A 22,621-nucleotide genomic window follows, 5' to 3' on the forward strand; every position below is an offset into this window, starting at 1 on the left:
ATTGGAGCAATAGACTATGGACAGGTGGCCTAGTTTGTCTGAGGATCAGGGCTAGTTTCCAGAAAAAGATATCTGGCTATACTGGTGATTTTATTTTTTTATTTTAATTTTTTAGATTTTTTTTGATGTGGACCATTTTTAGTCTTTATTGACTTTGTTACAATATTGCTTCTGTTTTATGTTTTGGTTTTTCTGGCCATGAGGCATGTGGGATCTTATCTCCCTGACCAGGGAGCAAACCCACACCCCCTGCACTGGAAGGTGAAGTCTTAACCACTGGACCACCAGGGAGGCCCTTATATTGCTGATTTTAAAGTGCAACTTGCAACTCATCTAGGGGTCAATAAATCATTTAACGGGTGGAAACCAGCATTAAAAAGCAATAAAATGCATGTGGAATGGGTAATATTTTATAAAACTTGTTTTAGTTATTAAATGCGTAGGTACCTGTGTACTGGGTGATAATGTAAAACATATTTCTTTTGGTGGATTATCGTCCAAAACCTTGAAAAACCCTGGGCTGGGCAATATGGTAGGAGTCTGCTACTGGGATGTAATAAACATCATTCTTAAAATAATCCCTCCAGTAAATTCAGAGGTGTCATGCGTATCTCTTTTTAATAGCATCTCAATATAAGCAGATGGCATAAGGGTAAATAAAGCATGACTTGGTAGAGACAATTTTGTAAGGGTGAAGAAAAAGTGGTACAAACAGCTTTTTGATGGTCTGGCTTAATTCAGGATAAAACATAGCCCAGTGGTTCCCAATCTAGCTTTGTATCAAGCTCATATGAAGATCTTTAAAAAATGGTTTCATTAGATTTACTTAATCAGAATTTCTGGAAGCGTGTCCTGTGAATCTGTATTTAAACACAAAGCAAAACAAATAGAACTCCCTGGATGTCTCTGATATGTAGCAGGTTTGGAACTCACTTGACCCAGAGACTCTGTAGAGGAGGGGGTCATCTGCATGCCTTTCAAACAATTCTCCCTAACTGTAGTTTCCCTCCACCAGGCTTTTCACAGGCATGAGAAAGTGGACAGTTCAAAGTTATTTCTTGGTAACGCTGTGGAGTGTAAGACTACATAGCTGCTGACTAAAGGCAGATCCACACACTTCACAGCTCAATGAAGCAGATGGTAGAGTTTATCTTCTTTTGTTGGACATTGTGGCACTAACACTCATGCTTGGATAGAGGCAGGGTTGGGAGAGAGAGACAGAGAGAAAATTCTTGCAGGCTATTCCAGACCCTTGTTAGACAGCAGTTCTGTACTTCAGAACAAAGTCTGGCCAATACCCCAGAGTTCTAGAGTACAGGACATGGTGGGGATTATTTTTGTGTTTGGAAAATTTGCAAAACTGAAGTTACCGGTTGCTTACCACGGCCATTATGAGTTTTCAGATGAAGCTGACAGGAGGAACCCGTTGCCAAAGGTGGACTTCTACCTCTAAGCAATAAAATGAATCGAACTGCTGTACCAAGTTCTTGGCTATTAATCAAATAAATTTTAGAGGACATCTGCCTGAATAATTAGGCTAGTATCTGGAGAGTTGAGCCCACCCCCGTCCCCCCACCCTCGCGGCAGCTGCTAGAGAGCATGACCCGTGTCCTTAGAAGCCATTCCTAGTTCAGGTCAGAAGTACATTAGCATACAGCTGGATCCCGCATTTCTAGCCTCTATTGCAGGGGGGCACGCATTCAGATGGTTCCACAGAGCTTTGTGGCTAAAACATATTCCTTGTAATTGTCATTTGATCTCTCAAGAGCCTTCTCAGCGCCTCCGTGGGGACAAACACCCTGCACTCCGGGGGCCTTCCCCCCAGCACTCATATTCATTTCCCTGACTTTTAGGGCAGCTCGGAACCCACTGCAGTGCGAGGCTCACACCCCCAGCTCCAACCAGCTGGACCACGAGGCCTCGAGCCCTGAGCGCGAATACTAGCCTGGACATCACCTCAGTACCGTGATATCATTGTTATAAAGTGTAACATGTCTGCTTCTCTGTCCCCGAGACAGGCTTCTCAGGTCCATCTCTAAGAGGAGCTGCTCGCGGGAACGCCTCTGAACGCACCTGGGAGCACCCTCCTCGCCAGCCCCGCCGCGGGGAGAAGGCCTTCGCGCCAATCCGACGCGCTTTGTCCCGATGCGGCCCCCGTCCACCTCCCTAAGGCTGCCCCGCGGGCCGAAAAGTTTCTCCAGGTGCGGAATTCCGGACTTGGCAACCACCAGCGCGGAGTGTGCGCGCCAGTTGGGAGCCAGCCCTCCCGACGGCCTGGGTGAGTGGCCCCTGGCGTTGCGGCGCAGGGCGGTCCCCGCGGAAGTGGGCGGTAGGCCCCGGGCTAAAGCCGACCTAACCGTTGCTGTGGCAACGCGCTGGCAAACGGGCAGCTGGGCCTCCGCTGTCTCTTCCTAGCGTTTCCCGGGGCCCAGACGTTGGGACCTCATTTCCCCCTGGGTCGGTGTTTGGGGTGGTCCCTGGCTGCCCCGGTTCATCTCCACCTTCTCACCTCGACCCCACCTTGGGACGTGAACCTTTTTGAAATTTAAAGCGAATTTACTCTAGGGTAAGTGTAACACATCCTTAAAAGTTCTGAAGTTGTTGTTGTTGTTGTTTTTTGTCCTTTCTCTCTCTCTCTCTCTCTTTTTTTTTTTTTTTCCCGGTATGCGAGCCTCTCACTGTTGTGACCTCGCCTGTTGAGGAGCACAGGCTCCGGACGTGCAGACTCAGTGGCCATGGCTCATGGGCCCAGCCCCTCCGCGGCATGTGGGATCCTCCTGGACCGGGGCACGAACCCGTGTCCTGGACTCTCAACCAGTGCGCCACCAGGGAAGCCCTCTCTCTCCCTTTTTAATCTCCTAGAGCCTGGCACCTAGTAGGACCTCATTATTTGGTAGTTCTTACAGCACTTAGTGTAGTTGCTTGCTCACAGTGGATGGCACATTTGAGGAGATAGTATGGCATAAGAGCAGCCTCTGTGTAGACAGGTAATTTAAGCGCTTTACCTCAGTTTCCTCATCTGTAAATGCAGACCACATTTTCTCACAAAGTGTTGTGGGCTCCAAGGAGCCTGTATGTGAGACTGCTTTGTGAACAGTAAATATCAAGCACTTGGGGTTTAGTTGTAACGGGTGTTTACACGCTGCACGTGGTTTGATTCCCCCTGTCCCATATCACCAGGCAAGGGGGACCTTCTCTTTTGTCCAACCACCAAACAGCTCCAGTATTCAACCAGAAAATAGGGTCATGCATCGGAAGAGGGCTCTGCCAATGGAAAGAAACATCAGCAAGTTTTGAACCTAAACTTTTCTTGTTTTAGACACTCCTACAGGCTCCCCCGCTTCAAATTACAGCTGCTATGCAGATGCCTCACATATTTAAATTTCTAGCTCATGTAAATCTCTAGTGAATCATAACACCATCCATTTAGTTTGCAAGCCAGAAGTCTTGGACTCTCTTTCCGTGTGCAAATCATCATCAAGGTCTGTTTATTTTACGTTCAAACCAAACTCAATTCCATCCACTTTCTGTCTCTACCACTGTCATCCTAGACCAAGCTGCCATTGTCTCTTGCCTGGTCTCCTGTTGTAGCCTCCAAAGTGGTCTAAAGGTATTCATCCTATCCTTTCAGTATTCTTGTCTATTCTTTGCCCTGTAGCAAGACTAATCTTTTTTTTTTTTTTTTTTTTTTTTTGCGATACGCGGGCTTCTCACTGTTGCGGCCTCTCCCGTTGCGGAGCACAGGCTCCGGACGCGCAGGCTCAGCGGCCATGGCTCACGGGACCAGCCGCTCCGCGGCATGTGGGATCTTCCCGGACTGGGGCACGAACCCGTGTCCCCTGCATCGGCAGGCGGATTCTCAACCACTGCGCCACCAGGGAAGACCCAAGACTAATCTTTTGAAAATTAAAATTTCATTACGATTCCCTTCTTCTGCCCCCCTGCCGCTTAAAATCCATCAGGATTTCTTATTGCTCTTAGGATAAAAGTACAACTCTTTAATGTGGCCGATAAATTGGATGGCCATATATTTTATCATATAGACCAAGATACCTTTGAGAGTAAAAGAGAGTGCTATTATTTACACTGGGACCGTCCCTCAGGCAAACTGGGATAAATGGTTACTCCACCTATAAGGTCCTGTAGCATCTACCTCCTCTCTAGCCTTGTCTTACACTAGGCTCTCCTGGTTCTCTGTGTTCCAGTTACACTGACTCTGAGTCCTTTGTCTCCATTTTCCCTCCTACTACAGGGCCTTTGTGCACGCTTTTGTCCTTCCAGGTATGCTCTTCCCTCTTCTCGTTAACTCTTGCTCATTCTTCACTTCTCAGATCAGATGATTCCTCAGGAAAACTGCCACTGACCAGTCTGTCTAGGACAAGCCCCCTTAGGATATAGGCTCTTCTGACACCAGTTATCTGTCCTTAGTAGCATTGTCCCAATTTTAATTTTATCTGTGTGTCTGACACATAGTATGTAGTTAATAAATACTTAAATATTTTAATTATAAGAATTTTCCCATGCCATTAAACAGGCTCTCAAAATAACCATTGTGGTTAAGAGCACAGACTCCAGAGCCAAGCAGGTGCATAGATTTGAATTTCAGCTCTGCCACAATTCCTTAGATGAAACTTGCGGGGCTATCTGTGCTTTAAAATTCAGAATTTTTCAGATTATAGAAAGACAACATGGTGTATAAACTGCATCCCTTCTAGTGGGGTCTGGAGCAGCACTCTGTAGTCAACTGCATTAAGTTTTCTTTAGCAAGATAACAACCCAAAGTGGCGTAAGTAAAGACTATACATACTTTTGCTTCAGTTCAGGTCAGGTTTTGCCAACAAATGAATTTGCCACAAATTTATCAGAACACGTGGTGTTCAGAGCTTTTTGGATTTTAGAATTTCAGAAAAGGGCATGTGAGTCTGTGCCAGTGTAACCTTGAACCAATTACATAACTTCTCTGTGCCTCGGATTTCTCAACTGTGAAATGGAGATGATACTAGCACCTACCTACCTCACAGTTTCCATTTATGTTGTTGGAGGAGTGAATGAGTGAATACATGTTAACTGCTTAGGACAGTCAGTGGTCCTTAATCAGTGCTATAGAATAGTCAGCTCTTACTATATCATTTTTATTGGCTCCGTAATAATCCACACTGTGGACAAAGCATAATTTATTTGCAATTTACTTACTGTTGGATAGTTACATTTCACGTACAAAAATGTAGAGATGAATATCTTTATACTTAAATCTTTTGACTAGATTTTTGATTACTGAAGATCAATTCCTAAAAATGGCATTGCAGGGTCAAAGGGCAGATGAATTCTCTTCACACATGCTGCCACCTTTAGAAAGAGTGTACCAGTTTACCATCCTGCTATCAGTTTTATGATACTTGTGTTAGCATTATTATTTTTAAAAAATCTTCGCAAATTTCACAGATTAAAAATAGTACCTCATTTTAACTCACATCTTCCATTATTAATGTGTTAAAGCATTAAAAATCTTATTAGCTATTAGATTGCCTGCAGAAGCTCTTTGATGGTTTTTATATTGGAGTCTCAGTTTTCTTCTTAATTGTTTAATTGTTTGATTTCTGCCTCCCCAGCCCAGGCAGGAGCCAGTATGTTGGGCTTTGGCTGGAATTAGTTGGATAAGGTATCCCTGGAGCCTGGGGTGAGTTGTTACTTGCCTGCAGGTTACAGAGCAATGTAGAAAGCAGTGTTTCTGAACACATGGTGTTCAGAGCTTTTTGGATTTTAGAATTTCAGAAAAGGGCATGTTACACTGGCATGTGCCAGTGTAACCTTGAACCAATTATATAACTTCTCTGTGCCTCGGATTTCTGGATCTTGGGGAAAATCTGAAATCAAGATCAGGCTGTTTATCTGAATCTCCTGGCTAACAGGGCTGAGAAGAAAAAGGGCATCTGGGTAGGAGGCAAAGGACTAAGGCAGAAGAAAGGCACAGTGATCCTGAAAGCTGGGAGAAAGAAGCTGTACCCTCTTTTTTTTTTTTGTAGGGACCTAGCAATTTCTTGTACGGATGAGGAGGGGAATGCGGGACAGGGTAGGGGGCACTTGTCTTGGCCAGACGCTGATTTGTGTGAACTTTTTATAGAGTAAGGATATTATGCCTTGCTTGTCATATTGGGGCATTTCTCCTACAGTTGCCTTTTCTTTTAATTTTTGATGGCTTTTCATTTATGGAAATTAAAACAATTTTATGTTGTTTACCTGTTAAACTTTTCTTTTTTGATTCATTGCTTTTTATGCTTAGAAAGTGTTTTTCATGCAGAGACCAGTTAACAAACTACATTTTCTTTAAAAATGCTATTTTGTGATGTCAGCAAATCAAGGAAGAGTTAATGAAAGTGAAAGAGAATTGAGTAGTGTGATTTCCAATAAAAAACCTAAAAGATGATGATGTAAAGGGTGATACTCATGTCATCTTCATGTCTCCTTGAAGATAGAAGAAGAAAAGAGCTTATACTGCTGTAAAAGAAACTGACGAAGACTTTTTCTGACAGAGTCTGTCATAGATCGTGAACTTGTAGAATGGTATCCTTAGAGACTTTTAGAAGTGTCCTGAAAGAGGAAAAGATGTGATCTCTGAAGAGATTTTCTACTTCTTTTATCCATCTGATGATTCTATATAGTATTTCAAGAACCCACAGTTGTGAGATTCTGAGAAATTACTTCCCTGTTATTAAAAGAGGCTTAAAAAAGGGAAAATGTAATGTAGAATTAATTGCTGACCTTCTAGGCATTGGTAAGTTAGTGTGCTTTAATATGTGCTTCAGAGAGAATTTCCCTTCCTGCTGAGCTCCAATAGGGATCAATGAGGTGAATTGTGTTTTGCTTGATCTGTCTTAGGGTTCCAGAATGTGAAGAGTAAACAACTTATTATTAAATTGTACCAATATATCTTTTTCTTAGTTTATTAACTAAAATAAATCTTAGGGTGCATGAAAGACTAACCACCTCACAAATTCCTGCAGTTTTATTAACCCAAAGTTGTTTTATTTCAGGAAGGTTTGTAAGATGAGAGGCAGTAACTTTTAGAATTAATCAGAATATCCTTTCTACTTATGATAGACTAATTATCTTTCTTAATAACCATTGACTTCTCAGTTTGACTCTCAATAAGGGTGTGGTATAACATCAGGAATAAAGCAAGAAAAAAAAACTTTATTGATGAAAATAAGTTGATTTAGAAATACTGCTACTGTTTGCCTTAGTATTTGATCTAAATTATGTAGTAGATATTATTAACTATATAAACGTTATTCAACAAGTATTTATTGGGTGCCTATGATGTTCCAGGCATAGTTCTAGAATATTGTCTTATGTTTTTACTTTTACATTATATGTGTACAAAGTTTGCTTGTGATTCAATATTCTTAACATGAACTGTGTTCACCTGGAAAAACTGGTCATTTGGACTCACACATTCATTCAGAGAATCTGAGAAAAGCCTTATGGAAGATGTTCATCCAGTCTCTAAGGTTGAGATGCTGGTAATTGAAAGTTCTACTCTGTTACTTTGTCGTTATCATGGTGGAATGCTTGTCTGCAGTGACAGAGCTTGCTGGGAGGGAATCCATTTACCATTTACCAAAGGCAGCGTGTCTGAGGCTCAGTTTCTTATACTTGAATTCTTTCAAGTCTGTTTGCTGTCAGCAAATCTAACATAGAGGCTCTTATATCTGCTCCAGGGAGCTCAGCTTCCAACCAGCTGAGATATTGGGAAGAAAGCAAATATTTATCCTTGGACATTTTTCATGGAATCAAATTAATTTTTCCTCTCAATCTTCTTTATGTTGGTGTGCAGTTTATGGCAATAAAATGTAATACTTCTCATATTTGTTATTATGAAAGTAAACACCAATGTCCAGCAGTGATTTTCAAGTTAACTTAATTGCTTTTCTGTTTTACCTCTTTGATGGTACATGTTATAATGTGTACACTTAGCTCATTTTTATACTTGCAGCTCACCTTTTTTTATTGAGATATAATTAACATACCATATAATTCATCCTTTTAAAGTGTAAAATTAAGTTTTTAGTATATCACAAGGTTTTGCAGTCATCACCACTCTCTAATTCTAGAATGTTTCATCTCCCCAAAAAAGAAACCCCACATCCGTTAGCGGTCATTCTTCATTCTTCCCTCCCCCAGCCCCTGGCAAACACTAATCTACTTTCTTTCCCTATGGATTTGCCTATTATTATGGACATTTTATATAAATGGACTCATCCAGTATGGGCCCTTTTGCATTTGGCTTCTTTCACTTAGCATGATGATTTCAAGAATCATTTCTGTTGTAGTATGTATTAGTCCTTCATTCTTTTCTATAAACAAATAAAATTCCATCATATGGATATACCACATTGTTTTTATCCATTCCTCAGTAGATGGCAATTTTGGTTGTTTCTTCTTTTTCTTTTTTGCTGTTATGAATGATGCCGCTATGAATATTTGTGTGTAGGTTTTTGTGTGAACATATCTTTTCATTTCTCTTGAGTATATATCTAGGAGTAGAATTTCTAGGAGTAGAATTGCTGATTATACAGTAACTCTATGTGTGACTTTTTGAAGACTGCCAAACTGTTCTCCAAAGTGGTTGCACCATTCCCATCAGTAATGTATGAGGGGTCTCATTTTTCCATACCATCCTAACCCTTTGTTATTGTCTATCATTTTGATTATAGCCGACTGAGTAGGTGTGAAGTGGTACCTCATTATACTTTTGATTTGCATTTTCCTGATGACTAATGATGTTGAACATCTTTGGCCATTTGTATATCTTCTTTGGAGAAGTTTCTATTTAACTCCTTTATTTTTAAAATTTGGATTCTCTTTTTATTCTTGAGTTGGAAGAGTTCTTTATATATTCTGGATATTAGACCCTTACCAGAATATGATTTGCAGACATTTCCTCCCATTCTGTAGGTTGTCTTTTTGCTTGCTTGGTATTGCTTGGTAGGGTCTTTTTTTTTTTTTGCCTCCTTGCCCTGTGGCATATGGGATCTTAGTTTCCCGACCAGGGATTGAACCCATGCTCCTTGTAATGGAAGCACGGGTCTTAACCACTGGACTGCTAGGGAAGTCCCTGATAGTGTCCTTTGAGGAACAAAAGTTTTAATTTTATGAAGTTCAATATATCTGTTTTTACTTTGGTCATTTGGCTTTAGATGACATATCTAAAAAACTATTGCCTAATTCAAGGTCAGATTTACTCATATGTTTTTTTCCTAAGAGTTTTGTGGTTTTAGCTCCAGTATTTAGGCCTTGATCCATTTTGAGTTAATTTTTGTATATGTGTGGTGTAGGTGTCCAAATTAATTCTTTTGCATGAGGATAACCAGTTGTCCCAGGGCCATTTGTTGTACACCTCACGTTATTTGTTTAAGTCAACTTGTGAGTCATGTTTTGGGGAAACAAAATTTGGCTGATTCCTTGTCACCTCAATTAGATGCCACCATCCTACACAGAAGACATTCTAGGCAAAGAAATATCTGTATTGCTAGTTAAGACTTTGGTTACCATTTGTATGTAGGCTTATAACTTGGTGAATAGGCTTGCAGGGGATGTGTAAGCTTCAGGGCTGCTTCCCCCTCTAATCTAAGGCCTCTCAAGTAGACCCACATAGCTCTCTCCTTGCCATCATTCCTCTGAATTATAGCTTGGTTGCCGCTTGACCTGTTGGGGAACGGGAAGAGTAAAAGAGGCATTGGAGAGGCCCTTTATAAGCTGGAGAGGTCCTAAAATTTTCCTTCCAGACTCGTGGGAGGAACATGGGAAGAGTTGTGAACCTTTTGACAAGGAAAAGAGGGGTATTCTCAAGGGAAGGTAGAGCTTTTTCACCTCTTCATACTTCCCATTGAAAGCTCTACCCTCTGGAATCATGACCTGATTGAGCCTTGGCTTGTTTCAGAACTCCTTTTCCTTGGAATGGAGTGATAGGGAAGGGAGAATTGTGTTTCTCCCAGGGATTCATGTGTGCAGTGTGGGAAAAGATTAGGATTGGGGTCAGGCTCACCTGAGTTCAAATTTTGTCTCTGCATCTCTATCTTTGGTTTCTTTATCTGTAAAATGGGGGTTATAATCCCAATTTCCCAGGATTATTATGAAAAACAAATCAAATATCATACATAAAGTACCTAACAAATTTGTAGCTCCTCAATAAATGCTAGTTTCCCTTTTCTCTTTTCCAAATCTTCTGGGAAATTTGTATAAGTACAGTTTTTAAAAACTCCATAGAGTCTTAGTACTGGAAGGGACCTTCATACTCACGACTATATCACTTTGCTGAATCTGTCAAAGCTCTTTTCATGTTTATTCACTTGATTTATTCAGTCGGTTTTTATTGATCACTTAGTGTGTTTCAGGCACTGTTCTCTGTATGTCTGGCATTAGTCAGTAGAGAAGAGATAAAAGACATACATGAGACAAAGCCTGGCACATGATTGTCACCTTACTTATCCTACTTCCCTCATTTGATTCATTCACTTACTAAATTAAGAGCCAGACTATGCTAGATTCTTGGACTATGAAGATACAGTCTTTGAGAGCTTACAGTCTGTTTTGGAGGGAAGCAAACCAAGAAATGATCATATCCTGTGGGAGGTGCTGGAAGAGACACATGGATTGGTGCTCTCGGAGCTGGAGGAGAGTACTCCGTAGTCTGCTTGGGGCAGTCGGGGGACGATGAGCAGAAAGGGAAAGGAATCTGAGGCAGGATGAACAGCAGGCCCAAAAGCCTGGAGGTGGGGAAGAGTGTAGGTCTTTAAGGAAGCTGATATCCAGGGGACTAATAGAAGACAATGACTGACAGGCCAGCAGTGCCCAGCTTTACAAAGAGCCTGTTATGCTGGGCTGAGATTTGAGGTCAGTTTGGATGGAGAAGACAGAGCATAATTTGTAGTTAAGAATTAACAACTGTCTTGGTTTTATTCTTCTTATTTTAAGCCTAGCTTAAAAAAATCCTTTCCTTTGTCTTTTGTCTTTAGCATTTCCCCCAAGCACCTAATATTTGGGGCTTTTGCCATCCTGCTTCTCTTGTTATAGCATCCTGCCACTTTAATATCAACCTAGGTTACTTGCCTACTTTGGGATTATGACCTTATCCTCATGGAGAGCTCCCTCTGTGGCTGTATACTCTCTGGAGGAATCTCTGTCCTGTTTACCCCAGGGCTTAGTCAGAAACAGGAAAGACCCATTAGGTTGGCTGAGACCTAGTGGAGAGAGTGCTATTGGAGAAAGACCAGGTATGGGGGAAGGCCCCTGAACTGGAGGTGCCGTCCCCTGCTGTTTCTGATGTTGACATAGTCATAGCCTCTCTTCTGATCTTCTTCCATAGTCACTTACTGATTGGCTCTGCTTCAGGGCTGTGTCTCTCAGGTCCCTCTTGCTTGCCTTATGTAGAGTAACTGAGGGGCTGAAGAGTGGGGCTCAAGAGGCTTCATCTTGCTGAGGGCAGCCTCCTCCCGATAGCCACTCATTTATCCCCTCAAGACACAGTCTAAACTGTCCCGTCAGACATGAAAGAACATGTCTGAATTTCCAGAGGTCACTTATATAGGACTTTGTTCTGAGATCCTCCCTATATTATAAGTCATTGAAGGAACTGGCCTTGGAAAGAAGATTGGTTAGGGCGGGAAGGGAGGGTATGACAGCTGCTTTCAAGTATTTAAAGGGTTATTCAAGTATAGGAGACAAGGTACCAGATTTTAGTCTTTAATTTTGGTCCTCCTTCTTACTAGCATTTTTTTTTTTCATCTAAATTCCTTTCAGCCTTAAATCTGTGATTCAATAAATGAAGCAGGCAGTGACTATACTGATTAGATCAATAGATTCTGGAGACAGATTGAGTGGCAGTGTTTTAGCTTTCTGAGCTCAGCCACTAGTGAATTGAAATGGTAATAGCTGTATTTATTATACTCAGAATTGAATGAGTAATTAATAAGCCATTCCTTAGCCCCATATTATCTCTGTTTTACAGACTAATTTTTTTCAATAGGATTTTCTTTTTTTCTTTTATTATTTTTTTAGGATTTTCTCAATTGTATCAAATGTTTCATTCCTAGAATGCTTAACATGTCTGATTCGTATAATCTCCAGGGAAACTAAACAGTCTTAATTACATCCAGTATTTTGATTTCATTTGATTCTTTAGATGAGATTAAAAGTAATTTATTTTAAAGACTATGACTATATATAACCGTGCGAATTGCAAATTTAGAAAGTTTTGGTCGTATTACTTTAGCATTACCAGTTCTCAGGTAATTTAGGTTGTGGACTAGCACATAGTGTGGTTTAATTTCTTTCAGAATGAATAGCTTGATGACACTGTATTTTAAACTCCACCCCCACTCGATTTTTCTCATCACTGTCTTTGGATAGCATTGATTTATATTTTCTGTTTATCTAGCCATTTCCATTGTATACGTTAAGACTTGCTCCCTAGGAAGCAGAGGGTTCTTTGGTTTACTCTTTCCCAAATATGTTTCCTAGTGAATAAATGTTGGTAATAATTTGTGGAGTATGATTTTGTTCTAGATGCCATTTTTTAATAGAGATACTGGCAAATTGAATTTCACCAAGAGGAGACTGAAGTGCCTGGGATGGTTAAGGGTCTTTAAATGATATGAAGGACAGCTTAGGGTATTGGGGTTGTAGAAAAGATGGCTAGCCTCTAGGAAATATGACCAGAGGGAACATGTTCATTTCCTTCATATCTAGAACACAGAGACCTGTTAAAGATGGACTAGGAATATCTGTAAGAACAGACTAGGTACTACCTGACAGGAGGATTTATAGGGAGATAATTTTGGCTTGATATGAGGAGAAATGTCCTGTCATTGGAGTCTGATGAAATGAGATTTTTGGGGAAAGTAAAGAATGGGCTCCCTGTCGTTGGAAAACTTATAACAATGTCCATGTCAGCATCCATTAGATCTATGAAAGAAATTCCGTGCTGTATCAGATGTCCTTTGATGTTCTTTCCAATTCCAGGATTCTGTGATTGCCTGATACTATGACGTGGCTACTTCTCCATTCTAGGTTTTGCTTTAGTGATTTATATGATTGATTTTATATTCATGATCATACCATAGCCAAGAAGACATGGTGGATAAAAGCTGCCTGACATTAAATTGTTTTTGTAGATAATTCACAAAGTGGATATATATCCCATGCACATGTATACTTATACACATATTCATACATCTGTTTTGTATAATTGAGTGTTACTATACTTTCATAGTTTTGTCCTCTGTTCCTACTGTTATAAAACATATCAAGCTATATGCTGTAGAGACTTCTGAGTCTCCTAAGAACATTTTTTTTGAACATTTATTTATCAAACTGATTTTAAAAATACAGTTGTTAAGTCTTCAAAATAAAGCCAAAAAAAAAAAAAAGAGCTTTTGTGGAAGTGGGAATTAAAAACTGGTGATTTTATTGTGAGAGTATTTGAGAAAGATCTATAAATAAAATAGTATGGACATTCAGTTAGTGTCTTAGATATTTAAGAATAGGAAGTAGGAGCACTATAGTCGTTTTGGAAAATTGTGTTTTCAGACTCCCTTACTGATTGGATTTTTGAGTACAGTATTAGTGGTTTCAAATGGAATCACAATTCATTGCAATTCTGACCTGGGGTAATAGATATGGAGGTAAAATGAAATCCATCTTCCTGAAGAAATACTGGTTTTAGGAAATGATTAAACTGATTTTAAAATAAAGCATTAAGTACAAACCACTAAGAGTTCAAGAAATACTTACAGGCCCCGTGAAAGAAGATTTAGTGCATTTAGCTTTCAAACAGTTTGCTCATTGTGGATGAAATGCCTTTAAATTGATGCGAGTTATCATGCCAATAAATTAATAAAAAAGGGGAAGTTACATATCTTCTCTTTGGAATGAGCTCGGCCTTCAGGGACAGATGGTTCTCTTTCAGAATAGACCTTCTTCTGAAGTGATAAGCCTCCATCTAAGTGTTGGGTTTCTTTTCCAAAGTCTTTAGAGAAGTCTGTTTTCTGGGCTGAACCTAAGCACAACGTGGATGCTATGAAAGCTTTGATTTGGTATTACGAAAAAGAAAGTCACTGTGCTGGGAGAATTTCCCTGGTGGGAAAGATACAAGTTTTATAGGACATTTAGAATTCTTTTATACTTTTCATTGCGTGTGTGATGATAGCAGATTACATCTTTCTTCCACTAACTCTTACACAGCCCGGGCTATTGGTATTAGAGTATATGGGGAATGTCTTTAAGTTTATTGGGGAGCGAGGTAAAGTCTTGGCATCTTGGAGAATGAACAGATTGTCTGACTCTGTTAAAAGCAAATCTTCCACATGATAGTCTTTTCTTCTAAGTCCAGCCTGCATACTGTGTAATGTAAATAGTGATATTTAATGTTGAAATAATGATTTTTCAAATATTTGAGTATCCGTTACAAACACTGAACAAATGAAATTTTCCCTTCATGTTTGAACATTTTAGAGTCATGTCGCTAAGTGAAAATATGACAATGAATTTCTGTTGAGAATATCCAACATTTTTCTCTCCCCCAATAGTAAAGCATCCTCATGCATCTTTCTCAAAATATTAATAATATTGGCCGTGGACAACCATTTTTGAAGTGTTTGAATCACTTTGACTTCTTAGACACCGAGTGGGGCATGGAACATTTAAAAAATTTTTCTCTTCCCATTTCTGCTCTTCCATCCTCCTCTTCCTCCTTTTTTTTGGGGGGGGGTGCTCTGTGCTTCTACATAGGCTACATAAAGAAGTCTACATGGAGCTCCTTACTCTGTAAGCTTTCTTGTAGAGTGCCATTGGATGAGAATGAGTAGTCCTTATTTCTGTTATTAATTAATATTAAAGTTCACTGAATTATCTGCATGTTAACTTTTAGAAGTTTAACTTTTTTCAGGCTTCTTTTCCTTACATCTGTAGGAGTTCTCTACTACTTCAACTACTACCTTTTGACATACTTGTATAAATAGATTGCTCTTTCTCTCCCTTTCTCTTCCTTCCTTTTTCTCCTTTCGACAAACACCAAAAACACCAAAAAGTGATAGCCTTAAAGATACAATGATGAGTTAATGACACCACCTCTGTCTTCCTGAGAGTCTGGTGGTGGAGAGGTACTTAAGTAATATGATAGAGTGTGATAAAAGTAATACCAGAGCTGTGTATAAATTGCTACCAGGTACAGAGGATGGAGAAGCTTACTTTGTGTATGGAGGTAGGGGAAATAAGAGAATTGAAAATTGACTGTTAAGGTAGAGGTGAGATTGAATATTTATTAATTTTTTACTTGTCAGTGTGTTTAATTTGCATGGATTTTAGGCATTGATTTTTCAGTTCAGTGTGGTAGAACTTACAGTTGGCCAGGAGATTGAAGCATGTATTTTATTTATATTTTTAAAAGATATCCTATGATAGATTTTTTTTTGGTTTCCAGAGGCTTAGCAGGAGATATATTGCTGCTCATGATTTCTTACCTCTATATTACTGGAAACTGTTTCTACCTATATTTTTCAGAGAGGCCTCTTTTGCTGTTTACCAAAGATTCTGACCTGGTCACTGGACAGTCATAATGATTAGATTCTATGTCATATCGAGTGTCTCTGTAAGACTTTCAACTTCTGTATTTATTAGTATTTTATTTACTTGATTTACTTTAGTTTAAAAAAATCCTTTCACTTAATGTTGTTTGCAAAATATTCATGAACCTGCTGGAGCCCCATTTGTGATATTAATTTATTCAACAGATATTTAATAAAGCACCTGCCACATGGCAGGCATTGTGGTGAACATTGGGATAAAAGAAAGATGTGGTCTCTACCTTTGTACAGCTTATAGTTTGATGGGGGAATATAGATAAGGAAATAGGCAGTTGAGAAAAATGCTCTGATAGGGGAATTATATGGTACTGCTTGAATCATAGGAAGGGCACCTAATCCAGATTTGGGGGCCAGGAGATGTGTTTTTTGGATGAAGCAGCATCTAAATTAAGACTGAAGGGTAGGTAGCAATTATCCAGGTAAGAGGTAGAGTGATGGGGCATGGTGTTTCAAGCAGAGGACATAATACTAAAAGCCTGGACCTGAGAGGTGTGGGACTGAAAGAATTTTAGGAATGGAAAGAGTGATGACAGGAGCCTAGATGGTGGGGTGGGAAGGTAGATAAGAATGAAGCTTGAGGGGCTTCCCTGGTGGCGCAGTGGTTGAGAGTCCACCTGCCGATGTGGGAGACACGGGTTCGTGCCCGGGTCCGGGAGGATCCCGCATGCCGCGGAGCGGCTGGGCCCGTGAGCCATGGCCGCTGGGCCTGCGCGTCCGGAGCCTGTGCTCCACGGCGGGGGAGGCCACAGCAGTGAGAGGCCCGCATACCCCCCCCCCCAAAAAAAAAAAAAAAAGAATGAAGCTTGAGACCATATCACACTTATCATATTGGGCTCTTTAAGCCATGTTAAAAAAATCTAGACTTTAATTCAAAGTAATAGGGAGTTATGGAAGGGCTTTAAATAGGAGAACGGCATACGTAGATACACATTTTAGAAAAATCATTTTGTTTTGTAAAGCAGAAACTAACACACCATTGTAAAGCAATTATACTCCAATAAAGATGTTAAAAAAATCATTTTGGCTGCAGTTTAGAGAATATATTGGAGAGGGCTAGAGATAAAGAGATCAGTTAATTGGAGGCTGGTATAGTAATCTAGGTAAGAGGTATTGCAGTTATACAGTAGGGAAATAGCCATAGGCACAATGTGACTAAAACTTTAAGTGGGATGGAGACTTAGATTGATTGGACATTGGACTATGTTTTGATTTTCTCTCTTGATGAAAAACTTTTGAATTTTACACCATTGTGGAACAAATATCTTACGACATTAAAAAAATGCTTCTGTTGGAAATAGTAGTGTATACTATAAAGTGTACCAGACATTATTCTAAGCACTTTATATTAATTCTTTTGCACTTTATAATAATCCTATGAGATAGCTACTAGTATTTTCTCAGCTGGGCAGATGAGAAAAATGAGACATAAGTTCAGGAATATGCCCAAGGTCAGAGAGCTGGTAAGTGCCTAAGCTGGGATTTGAACCATGCTATTTTGGTGCCTGGGTCAGACCTCTCAGTCACTGGTCTCCAATCCTGGAAGTCTGTGGGACTAGGCATGGGCCCTCTTCTCCAGTTCTCTCTCTTCTCTTACTCTACATCCATTCTGAAGAGAAGTGGATTCATTCTATAGATAGAGGTAGAAGCAGGATTGGTGGATTTAGGGAGAGGGAGGAGAATAGCATCACTCTTAGATTTATGGTTTCCCATGTGGGTGACGGTGGGACAATTCACTGAAGTAGGGGTCCCAGGAGGTGGAGGTGGAAGAGCAAGTCCAGGCAAGGGTTGAGGGTGGAGGAATGAGGCAAGGTAGTCACTGCCGTGACTATGTTACTGCTGTGAACATGTTGAACTTGAGGTGCTTGTAGGTCATCCTTGTAGATATAATCAGTGTGGGCCTAAGTTGTTTGCTATGGCAGTAGATAGAATTCAGAGACCTGGGGCTACCAGATCCAGGGAAGCTTCTGTGAACAAAGTCTTGGTTGGCATAGGTAAGAGCCTTCTAGATAAGGGAAGAACAGTATGCTTGATGACGTCCTGGTAAGAGAGACACTTCCTGTCAAGACTGTAGGTGAAGTGAGTGCTGAAATGAGAAGATCTGAAATCTAGGCTTTTTTTTTTCTTGTAAAGCATGTGGCCTTGGCAGGTCACTCCTCTTCTTTGGCTTTCATTTAATTAATTTATTATTTAAAAATCATTTAAATTCATATTTAATAGGTTACTCTTCAACTAAAAATGTTTATCTACAAAAGAGGAACAAAAATGCCTGATCTACTTGTTTCATAGTTGTTGAAAAATCAGAATGTCCTTTAATGGACCTTCTGTTTCCAAGATGCAATTCCAGGAATTGAGATAAAGTGTTTGAAAATACTTTATAAACAGTAAAGTGGGAATACAGATATAAATTGATGGCATTTGGTATTTAGTAGAGTAGAGATTATACAGATATGTCTGTATATAGTGGCAAATGTGCAGGGGCTTCTAACTGACTTTCTTATGAAATTCAAAGTCTTTAGCTAATACTTCAGGGTCTGGGCCAATCTCTAGTGGTTATACAATGGACATAAATGGTTGGATGCTGTATCTTTTTGAAAGAGGAACTAACACAATTTGCTCACTAAGAGAAAAAATGATTGATGATGACTGTAACTTTGTGACTTTCAAGTCTACAGTACCATTTAAATAGAACATTGAATAATAATAGTTTCCAGGAACTGTGCTAAGTGATTTATATACTTGATTTGCTCTTATTCTCACAGTAACTATCATTACCCCCATTTTACAGATGAGGAAACTGGGGTTTGGAGAACTTGCCTAAGGTCACACACTAGTGAATGGTAGAGCTGGGACTTAAACTCAGGTCTTTTCATCTACAGAGCCTCTGCGTGTTACTACCACACTATATATTCTTTTAAAGTTTAATTATTTTTTGAATAGATAATCATTGTGTTTGGTACATTATTTAAAAATAGAAGGGTATATAGTGAAAAAGTCTTCCTTTTTGTCCCTGTCCTCTTGACACTTATTTCCCTACAATGAGTATCCTTTCAGAGATGTATGAGTCTGTATAACTTAAATATATAAAATATACATATATAATAACATTTAGTATATTATATATAAATATATTTAATGTATAACATTTAGCATATTACATATAAATATAATTTCACCCCTCTTTTATACCTTGATTTTTTTTTGCCTAACAATATCTAGGAGATTGTTCCAGTTAAAAAAAAAGTCTTCTCATTTCTCAATTGTTGCATAGTATTCCACTGTATGGATGTACCACTAGTGCTTTATCAAAGGGCATTTGAATGTTTCCAATATTTTGGTAGCAATGCTATAATAAATAACTTCGAATTTAGGTTATTTTGTACATGTGTGAGTCCACTGTGTCTGATAAACAAGAACCAGAGGGATTGCTCTGAATATGGTGAAATTCACTATAGGAAGAGCTCTATTTATTATTAATATGGAAGTTTTTTAAATTCCAAGCACAGGTGTGTGATAAATCAACAAATATGTGAGTGCTTTTCCACCAGCAGGGCTCTACATCAAGCACTGCAATCATATATATGTAAAAGCTTGGAGATTTAAAAAAAAATGAGAAAAGAGAAGGTTATGGCATAGTTGACTGACTCAGAGTGAGAAATGTCTGTATGTGAGCAGTCATTTACTCAACAGAGTGAAACTTTGATTCCTAAAGAAAAGTGGCTCATTACTGCATGGAAAGACTTCCCTGGAGAAGCACTGATGCATTTGACCTGTAGGATTATGGTATGATTCTTGTTCAACAAATTTGCCATATAAAAATGGCTGTAATGGCTCTGTTGCCATTGAGTAGATCCAGAAAATGGGCAAAAGGGAATTTTAAAGATCTGTTTGTGAAATGAAGAGAACTAAAGTAAGCTTGTGTGGAAAGACCTGCAGAGCTGTCAGATGGAGAAGTGTGCGAGTGGAATACATACTCACATTTTCATAGCTTCTGCACTGCTAGAATAGAAAGTGACTAGGGGACTTCTCTGGTGGTGCAGTGGTTAAGAATCAGCCTGCCAATGCAGGGGACACCGGTTCAAGCCCTGTTCCAGGAAGATCCCACATGCTGTGGAGCAACTAAGCCAGTGCACAACAACTACTGAGCCTGTACTCTAGAGCCTGCAAGCCACAACTACAGAGCCCAAGTGCCACAACAACTAAGCCTGTGCACCTAGAGCCCGTGCTCTGCAGTAAGAGCAGCCACTGCAATGAGAAGCTCGCGCACTGCAACAAAGAGTAGCCCCCGCTCGCCGCAACTAGAGAAAGCCCGTGCGCAGCAACAAAGACCCAAAGCAGCCAAAAAAAAAAAAAAAAAAAGTGACTATGAAGATAAACAATAATATTACACAGTACTTTTATTTTTTCTGTTACTGAGTAGGCAATTACTATTTTTCAGGAGTGGTACTGGATATTTTAAAATAATCATGAAGAGTATAGAAATATATTTATATGCCCAGATAAACAAGTTTAAGGAGGGTGACATGGTAGAATCAGGAAACATATCTAAGATTATTCTGCTTGTAGCGCATGATAAATAGTAAATAATAAATGAAGTTTGTGAAAAGTCATATAGGCTTTTGAAATTAGGGGCAAGACTGAGTTTGATTTGCTCTGTAATATTCTAATTTATTAATTATGCATTGGAATATCTTTGTTGATTTTTCTTTCTGGCTATTTTCTGTTTCTTAGCTATTAGCTCTAGAATCTATAGTTAATGAACTTTAGAATGCAGACTAAAGTCACTTTAATTGTTGAAAAAATTAAAATCTCTTATCCAGAAATATAACTTAGTTTATTTGTATTGTTTCATAGATAACTATTGCATGTAACAGAGTGATGCTATCATATTTTTTTAGTTGTATCATATAAGCTATTATAGTACTCTCTGTTAACTCTGTACCAGATTTTTTGGGCTCCTGTCCTCCTGCATTTTCTAAATGACTCTTCCTGTCCCACAGCCTCTGTTCTGACACATCTGAGTTCTTGGCATAGCCAACTGTCCTCCCTGAAAGTATGATTAGACCAGAGATGGCTAATTGATTTGATACTTAGGTTTCCCAGCAGTATGACCTGTGTTCCTTGGTATGTAAAGGTGAAATGATCAGATATTCTCATTTTTATAACACTTGACTGTCAATATCTAAGGACTTCTCTTATTTCCCACACTTTTTCAAAGTCTATCAATATTGGCTCTGAGGTTACACCTGCAGCTTTTCTTTAGCGTATAGTTCAGGGGCGCCTAGAGTGGCTATACCCTTTTTTTTTATCTGTCTGCATCTTCACCTCTCACTCTGTATGTTCTGTACATTCTCTTTGCTAGAGAAGGAAGAAACAAAATAGGAATTAACAAATTTTATGATGTGATACGATATATCTTATCACTATTTCATTCTTTTCTGGGTTGTGACACTTCTGTGGAATGCTTATATTTATATTTAGTCTGATATAACAAATGAATACATGTACAAAATAACCATTAAATCAGCTATTGTTACATAGTTACTATGTCTCTGAGTCAGGCATTGGTTTTTAAATGTTCTAGTGATAATATTCAACTTCTCATGATGTTCATCCACCTATTTGGAGATAAAATGGAAAGCAATAAGAGTTTGGGGTTCACGTTAGTACTTTTGGAAGTTTTGCTTGAGCAAGAACTGCTGGAATCTATTGGGTTGTGGTAGCTTAGATGCAGCATCTTACATTAAGCTTCAGCATCCCTGTTTATGAATTGGCAGCTATCATGATTCTCATTTTACAGCTCAGAAGATTGAGGTGCAGAGGTTAAATAGCTTGCTCAGGAATACTGAATGTTCAATAGCACGGTAGGAGTTGGATCTGAGTATTATTCCACCAATGGGATCATACTTCTCTGAGTCTCTCTGATTAAGTAGTTTCAGGTGATGCTACAGCAGTCTGTTCTTTTGTTCTTGGTCATTTATTGTTAATCAAGGAGTGATAATGAATGATAGTGATTTGTATTATATAAAAATAGTTGATTAGTTATTTAAAGTTATCCTGCATGGTACATTCTGCTTTGATTGTTTCTCATAAATTTGCCAAAATGGTGTGTTAGGATTCTTTTTTTTTTTTTTTTAAGTAGATTCTAGGCTTATTTAATTTGTTTTTTTAGCAATAATTTTTTAAAAGGCGGAATTTGTGTCTTCTCACAACTAGGGCACCTACCAGGCACCAGTGGGGGACCACAGACACCTAAGGGGACAGGAGAAACCCCCAGCGACCAGGTAGGACATGGGGTGTGGGGGGAGTGAAGGGGGAGGAGAAGTGGGGTGGACGGGACTGGTGCCCCTGAGGGGTGGCTGGGGGAGGGGAAGGGATCCCACGCCCAAAGAGGGAATTAGGAACCCTTGGGAGGGCAGAGGATCAAAAGGGAGCGTGGCCAGGTTTTCCCTGCCCACTTGGGCCCCCAGGAACCTGCTGAGATCCCAGGCCTGATCCTCTGCCCACCTAGGCCCCCTCCAGCCAGGCAGGTCCTGAGGGAGTGGGAGGGAGAGAAGGGGAAGCAAAAGTAAAGTCTGGACCTCTGGGACGGCAACCCTGAGGGTTAACCTTATGGGGATTCCCTTGTATGTTATTTGTTGCTTTTCCCTTGCTGCTTTTAATATTTTTTCTTTGTATTTAATTTTTGATAGTTTGATTAATATGTGTCTCAGCATGTTTCTCTTTGGGTTTATCCTGTATGGTACTCTCTGTGCTTCCTGGACTTGATTGACTATTTCCTTTCCCATGTTAGGGAAGTTTTCGACTATAATCTCTTCAAATATTTTCTCAGAACCTTTCTTTTTCTATTCTTCTTCTGGGACCCCTATAATTCGAATGTTGGTGTGTTTAATGTTGTCCCAGAGGTCTCTGAGACTGTCCTCAATTCTTTTCATTCTTTTTTCTTTATTCTGCTCCCTGGCAGTTATTTCCACCATTTTATC

The 22,621-nt window shown here is 39.5% G+C and overlaps 2 protein-coding genes across 16 annotated transcripts in view; both read left to right on the top strand.

The window, feature by feature from the left end:
- The window catches only part of TRIM66 (tripartite motif containing 66), a 72,123-nt gene extending 70,013 nt beyond the window's left edge, over positions 1-2,110 (top strand). For all 9 annotated transcript variants that reach the window (XM_067038682.1, XM_059070101.2, XM_067038688.1 and 6 more), the window contains one exon: positions 2,019-2,110. In XM_067038682.1, the coding sequence (XP_066894783.1) occupies positions 2,019-2,039 (21 nt within the window). In that variant the 3' untranslated portion in view covers positions 2,040-2,110. The remainder of the gene's footprint in view (positions 1-2,018) is intronic.
- The window catches only part of STK33 (serine/threonine kinase 33), a 194,696-nt gene continuing 174,126 nt past the window's right edge, over positions 2,052-22,621 (top strand). For 5 of the 7 annotated variants that reach the window (XM_067038697.1, XM_067038698.1, XM_067038695.1 and 2 more), the window contains exons 1-2: positions 2,508-2,566; positions 21,855-21,922. Coding sequence is in view for 2 of the 7 variants with exons in the window: in XM_067038700.1 (XP_066894801.1) it covers positions 2,146-2,278; positions 21,855-21,922 (201 nt within the window). In the remaining 5 variants the exon portion in view is untranslated. Of the gene's footprint in view, positions 2,279-2,507; positions 2,567-21,854; positions 21,923-22,621 lie in introns of those variants that run through there. The other 2 variants (XM_067038700.1, XM_067038701.1) reach the window with 1 other exon arrangement.

This window comes from Kogia breviceps, chromosome 7 (assembly GCF_026419965.1).
Source record: "Kogia breviceps isolate mKogBre1 chromosome 7, mKogBre1 haplotype 1, whole genome shotgun sequence".
NCBI lineage: Eukaryota > Metazoa > Chordata > Mammalia > Artiodactyla > Physeteridae > Kogia > Kogia breviceps.